At 49.4% G+C, this 6,772-nt stretch overlaps 1 protein-coding gene across 5 annotated transcripts in view; it reads left to right on the top strand.

Annotated features, from left to right (window-relative positions):
- The first annotated feature begins 606 nt into the window (after positions 1-606).
- SHROOM3 (shroom family member 3) overlaps positions 607-6,772 on the top strand; it is a 387,668-nt gene continuing 381,502 nt past the window's right edge. Inside the window, exon 1 of one of the 5 annotated variants that reach the window (XM_078676384.1) lies at positions 607-778. Coding sequence is in view for 2 of the 5 variants with exons in the window: in XM_078676381.1 (XP_078532507.1) it covers positions 1,112-1,368 (257 nt within the window). In the remaining 3 variants the exon portion in view is untranslated. Of the gene's footprint in view, positions 1,369-6,772 lie in introns of all 5 variants that reach the window. The other 4 variants (XM_078676383.1, XM_078676381.1, XM_078676386.1 and 1 more) reach the window with 4 other exon arrangements.

Genomic DNA, 6,772 nt, shown 5'->3' with positions numbered 1-6,772 from the left:
TTGCCATACAGAATACTCTGACCTTTTAGGAGCCAGCAGCCAATGGGGTTCATATACTGCGGCTATAAATGTACCTGAAGCGGTGCCTGGCCGCATTCTGTGAAAGAGATGCACACCGAACTATCTGCGGAATGCTGAGAAACCTGCGGGAGCACTAGAATGTATTAACCACTGCTTGACGTGAAAACACTTTCTGAGACCTACTGTCACTTTTTCACATTGCTTAGCAAGTGCACAAGAAAGACACGTGGGATTTTTTAACTGCCTTTTATAGCCCGTGATTTGACACTCTTTATTTATTAAGTTACACATCATGTACACTTTCAGTGGCAGTTTCGTAGTGAGGGAGAAACGTTTCCACAACGCGCAGTTCAAAGAGGGCTTCCCCTGATACTTTCTAGAGGTGCCGTTTAGATGCACGTTTTTCCCGAGAGCCCGTCAATGCCCTCTCTTGTTTGGATTTGAGCGCTTTCAGCCCGGAGTGATCCTTGGAGTGGACGGGTTTCAGAGCCTTGGTTCGGGCTCTGCCTCGGCCGCTCTGCAGAGCCCTCGGCAGCTGCGGCCCGGGCAGCGCTGCCCCCAGCGGCGGCACCTGTGGCGGCAGCCGGGAGGGGGAGGGCCGAAGTCCTCGGCCGGGCATCGCAGGAGTCGCCAGGGTCTGGCGAGGAGCAGGGCCAGGCGGAGTGAGCGACACCGCGCGGGGCTGGCCAGCTCCCCGCCTCCGCAGAGGCCCGGGCGGGAGCCGAGGGAGCCGGGCCCGCCGAGGGAGCTCCGCACGGTGAGTGCCGCCGTGGGGCGGGGGAGCTCGGGCGGTGCCCGCGGGCAGTGTCTGCCTCAGTCAGCCTCAGGTGTCGAGTCTGCGTCATGTGGAGCCCCCGGGTCTTCGGTCCCGGGGCTGCGACGCCCCCGCCCCCGGTATGTGCAGGGAGGGAGGGGGCCGAGGTACGGTTCGGAGACACCGGACTACGTCGGAGCCAGAAGAGGAGCACAGGTCGGTTCATGGCCGCGCCGAGCGGGCACGGCGGGTCCCAGCGCCCCTGCTCGCCCCGTGCCCCTCCGCTCCTGTCCGCGGCGCGGGTGCTGATGCAGCGGCCTCCCCCGGCGGCCGAGGATGCTGCTCCTGCCCCCTGCTTTACATAGCGCAGACCCTCCCCCGGAACCTGTCCCTGCGCACTGCTGTGAGCCCTGGAGCCGCTGCCGAGCTGCCTGCCCAGCTCCAGACCGCACGCACTCCCCGCGCCCGAGCCCAGCTCCCGCACTTCCGCCCGGGTCATTGTATTCAGATCTGTCCAGCAGGAGATGGGGGCCCCAAAGGCTCCATGCAGAGAGCCGCGGAGGGGAATCTCGGCCGCAGCCCCAGAGGAGCAGGTCGGCACTCTAATCTAGTACTGGAAGCACTTCATATGGAGTAGGGGGGTCTCAGAGGGTCCGGATAAAATGCTTGCTAAAGTGCCTCTATATGTTGGGCTTTTCAAAAGCCCTCCCTTTTTAAATGTTTAGGAAGACAGGCTGGCTCCGAGGGGTGTTGTGCCACTTAGGACAGAGATTCGGCGAGTCCGGTTGCGTCTGTCTTGTTGTCTGCACTTCTACCAAGTGTAGGCGTTTGTCTGTGGTCTGACCTCTTAGGGTGGGTTTACCGAGTGAGCATACTTCATCATTCAGCTTTGCTAGTACCAGTGAGGGACCCCGGCGCCCACTCCGAGAACATGAGAACTCCCCTCTGAAGCGAGACAGTAGGGACAGTACACACGGGACCCGCAGTTCTTATCCACAGTGTTGTGTTTTAATGACTTTACAGCCTTTTACTGTTTTTTCAAAATTAACTCATTTTAACTCATGTACATGTGTAATTGGTTCACCCATTTAACTACAAAAGTGTATGATGTATTTTATGGGCTATCGACAACAATAATTTGAATCTTGATGCACGTGCTGGTTGAAACTCCAAGTTGTATTGTTATTTGTATCCCTCTTTCCATGCCCCTTTGAGAGGCGTAAACGCCTCTATACATGTTCTGAGCAGCTGGGATTTATTCAAAAGTCGAACTAAATAACTAGCTCCTGTTACTTCGAACACACATGCATCTTTGTATCCATTTATGTCAAAAATGTCTGGAAGTTGGAATGCTGAATTGTGTGCTTGTAAATGTTATTGCTTGCAGGTGTGCTATGTTATCAGCCTCTGTATAGCGCGTTCTATTGGTATTCTGGTGCTGTGGCGCTTTCTTTATCTGGGCTCACTTTCATACAGTCTCAGAACGCCATCAGTCGGTTGTGTATGTTTGGCAGTGTGCGCTTAGAGGACAGATGTAGAACGTCTATTTCAAAGGAGATTCGTGTCTGTTAATATGAAAGTAAAATGCTTCATGTAGAGCCTCGTGGGAATTCATGAGTGTGGCGAAGCATTTTGCCCCTTTTCTGCTTACCGCGCATGTAACTGTGTCATTGCATATGGCGAATGGTATGTCACTGTGATCTATGCGCCCCATGTCTGGACTTCATTTAGGGCGTTGTTGCATTTATGTACTTTAGTTCATGTACAGCGCGATGTTGACCCTATTCAAGGGTGCCAGTGCCCCCGACATAGCTGCGAAAACAGACTACAGCAGAACTCTTCAGCTAGGTGAAAAGGGCAGCATTAGTTACAGTTACTCGGGCGCCTCTTGCTGTTTCCCCCTTGTATTTTGGGTAGATTCGGTTTCTGTCGTCACATATTCATGACATCGCTGTGTTAAATGGAACATGCTGAGAGTAGCAAGTTGAAGTGAGCAGTAACTGCATAGATGAAGTGCATTTTGTAATTTTTGAATATTCTCAGTGCCTTTATTTTTGCTGATTTAGCACACCTCTTATGCATTACACAATGCCGGCTTAGCAATGCTCGCATACTGGGTGACACCTGGAGCCGTGCCTCGGTGGTGGGTCTGCAGAGCTCGCCTACGCTATGGTGTGCTGTGTGCCTCAGACCTCTCCTCCCTACACAACATTCAGACAGCGCAGGTCACAGGGTGAGCACCGTGTCTAGGGTGACCGGATTTGCCAGGACAGTCCGGGCACATTTCAAGAAATTAAGCCCAGGTCCCGGGTTTTAGAGAGGGTCAGCTGAAAACGCTGGGAGGTATCTTTTTAAGTTTAACAAAGTAGTGATAGCTGATGTTTCAAGAAGTCAATTTAATTAACAGGCATGTTACTGGCGTTAAAATATCATTTGATGTTCCTTTTTACTGCCTCTTCTGTAATTCTCTGCTAAGGAGCATTGTCATTCTATGCGCTGTGTGGAAGTGAAATTGTAGTCCTTCTATTTTCGGGAAACGTCCCAGCTTTTTGGCTTTAAAAATCTGGTCCCCCTAACCGTGTCTTACAGCCTGATTCATCAAGCCGAAATCGGCTCGCAAAGGGCCAGATTCTGAGAATCTGGCCCTTTGCGAGCGCTATTTTTGCATTTGGGATTCATCATCCCAAATGCAAAAATCGGTAATAGCGATTTCGCTATTTTGCGAGGAATTACAGTTAAGGAATCTCTATTTGAGATTCCTTAAATGCAATTCATCATCCATTTAAAAATTGCGAATTCGCAATTTTGGCCCGCTATTTACCGCGAGGTCAAACCTCGTGGTAAATAGCAAAAACTTAGAAAAATGCTTTTAAAAGCATTTTTCTAAGTTGCATGTTGCACACACACATGTCCTTTGGACATGTGTGTGCGCAACACCTGTTTCAATTTGCATTTAAGGGGTGCTACAGGGTGTCATTTGGACACCCCTGGCACCCTTTAAATCGCTATCTTATTTGCGATTAGCTAATTGCTAATCGCAAATAAGGAATACTCCCCATTCATTCTTATGGGCCTTTTGGCCCATAGGAATGAATGGGGAGTTATTCCTTATTTGCGATTAGCAATTTGCTACTCGCAAATAAGGATTGTGTAGGAATCGCTATTTATTTAGCAATTCCTACATGAATCCCGTTTTGCAAGTCCTTAATAGCGATTCCTTATGAATCGCTATTAGGGGCTCGCAAAACAGGAGATTGATGAATCAGGCTGTTAGTGTCCACATTCCGCCGCAGCCGTCCTTGTAAGGCTGCCGCCACTGCGATTGCCCCTTGTTTTCTTGCGGTGTCTGCAGAAACGGATTGCGCCGTCCCACCAAGACAAGGCTCTGCCTTTGTAAACCACAAATTGGTGGTTTATTTATACATTAAGGAATTAACATCGACACAGAAATATAGCAAGGCAAATCTAACCACCAAGAAAGACTAAAATCTGTTGTGTTTTATATAGCAGTCTTTCTTTGTGGTGCACGCGTCACTCTAAATATAATGCGCAGACGCCTTTTTACAACAACTCCGTATACAAGAGCACGACAAAGGAAATATATATGTCACGCATTTGGGATGAATGCACCCAACAATCCACTCTGACGTCAGGGGTTCACATTGTCATAAAGGTAAATAGCTACAGGGAAAGAGGGAGGGAATATACAAATTAACGAAGAGTGGTTGGCACACAGTTGCACACAACTGAGAGCAGCAATGCTCAGGGAACCAGACGAGGGACAGGAGGATTAGAGAGTACAAGAGGGTTCCAAGTGACGTGTGTTTGTGTTCCGGCTGCATCGACCGTTGGAGTTGTTGAATCCTCTTTGCATGAAATGATGCACAGGGTTACTGCTGTACTTTACAACTTGTACTGTTGGTGGCACAAGTGACCCAAGACACGTGGTTGCGGCTGTAGTGGAACAGTGCATGACATTCTTTACAGGACGGTGGCACAACACCACAGATGAAACAAACAGGCCTACTGGTGATGAGGGTGCATAGACACAGGCACGGAGGCCACTGGAATGTCAACAGAGAGCTCTCCCTGGCGGCAAATGTTACACCCCTTAGCAAAACACAGTGTAACAACAGCTAGCATAACACAACACATGGCACGACATGCAAAGCAAAGAGAAGCAAACTGAACTCTAGTTGGAAGATGTGAAGTTTGATGACTCACAGTCGCAAGCCACGTGCGTGTGAAAATATCTGAAGGAGTCCCGGTAGTGTTAATCTGCAAAACATACATTTCTGAATAAAGCCATTTGTGACAGGAAAAGTGGAACTGTAATGGTCTGAGGATATTCATTGTGTGCACTCCTGGCACATTAAAGTCGGAGCACAAGCATACATGAAGGTGAGGTTATGAAAGCGTAGCACACTGAGTAAGGTGCCTGGCATTCATAAGGAGGCCAAGCTTGGTTTATGCATACCTAGTAGTTACCCCTAAACCCCATGATCCTTTATTGTTGTCTTAAAACTATTAGAGGCAATAAAAGTGAGATATAGGGAAAATACAGATGTGCCAGGAAAGATATACACGAAAATAAATTCAGCACACATCAGAGGAAACAGAAAAGGAAACAGAATTTTAAGTCATGGTCCGCGGTGGTGTCCAGCAGCAGAAGTTCTTGCGCTAGGTCCTCTTTTCCCGCAGATTGTGTGTTCCTTAGTTTTCCCCCACACTCTTATCCCTGTGCCGTTCCAGTTCTAAAGCACATTGCACTCTGAGCAGCTCCTTCCAGTGGCGCCAATGTGTGTGTGCAATAACCATGTATTCATTCCATGCCTCTAAGGGCATAATTACGAGTCCGGCAGTCCTCAGACTTCCAGACTCGTGGTGGGATGGCGTTTGCGGGCTTCCGACCACCAAATTACGACTATGGCGGTTGTGCCGCCCTGGGACCGCAGACTCTGCCAGGGTGCGGCAGTCAAGGGGATCAGAATGCTTGGCAGGAACGCAGCGGTCCCGCCAAGCGTATCACGATTTTCCTCATCACCACTGATTTTATGGAGGTCTTTTCTCCACGAAAACTGGTGATGAGAAATGAAAGGGGGTTCTACAGGGCCCCCTTGTGCCTCACTCCATGTGGCTGCACAGAGGGAGGCACATCATGTGCCCCCCCCCCAGTTCCAGCACGGCTTGGGCTTCACAGTCCATGCCATGCTGGAACTTCCTTTGACGTTACCATTGCAGTTGCTTTTTTATAGGCACCACTGTGGGAACACCAGAGAATTGCCCGTCAATGACTAAAAAAGTAATTATAAGGCAGGTGAATCTCACGCACATTTGGGAGTGTTGCGGGGCAATCCCACTGCCGCACCGTCAAACTCGGCATCAGGCCCTTGTAGAAGAGATCCAGCCCTGAGTCTGTTAGATCAATGCTTGTTGAGTTCTTGTTGAGTTCATTGTTGATAGAAGAAGTGAGTGAAGTTGAAAAGTGTGCATCATCGTCTTAAATGAGGCTGCATGAAACCAGGTCTGACCTCGCTCCAATGGCTCCTAGTTGACATTAGGTGCAGGTTGAAGGGACTCTAGATTGTGCACTGGAGGGAAGGACCGCATTTGAAACTCAACTACGTTCCCACTAGGACCTGACATTGCTAGACGCACATCTGGTCATCCAGTTGCCCTCATCTGTCTGAAACAAGTTGGCAGATCCCTGGGTGTTCAGACCACAGGCGTTTGACTGATGTCAGCCCACACTTCAGGGCAGATCTGAAGATTGTGTGCAGTGACAAGTCTGGAAAGTAAAGTTTTCAAACTGGATTTTAGTTGATCCTCACATAGGGCAGGGTCTACAAACACAACTTCAAAATGGGGGTTCACCAAATTCATATCACTCATTACCCTGTGCTGCCTGAATGCACACAGATCTTTGGCAGTAACAACGACTGGGCCCTGAGATGACCACAAGTTGATTTGCAATGCTCTTCCAAACGTATATGCAAA

This window comes from Lissotriton helveticus, chromosome 2_1, assembly GCF_964261635.1.
Source record: "Lissotriton helveticus chromosome 2_1, aLisHel1.1, whole genome shotgun sequence".
Classification (NCBI taxonomy): Eukaryota; Metazoa; Chordata; class Amphibia; order Caudata; family Salamandridae; genus Lissotriton; species Lissotriton helveticus.
This window is presented reverse-complemented; position numbering and strand designations above follow the sequence as displayed.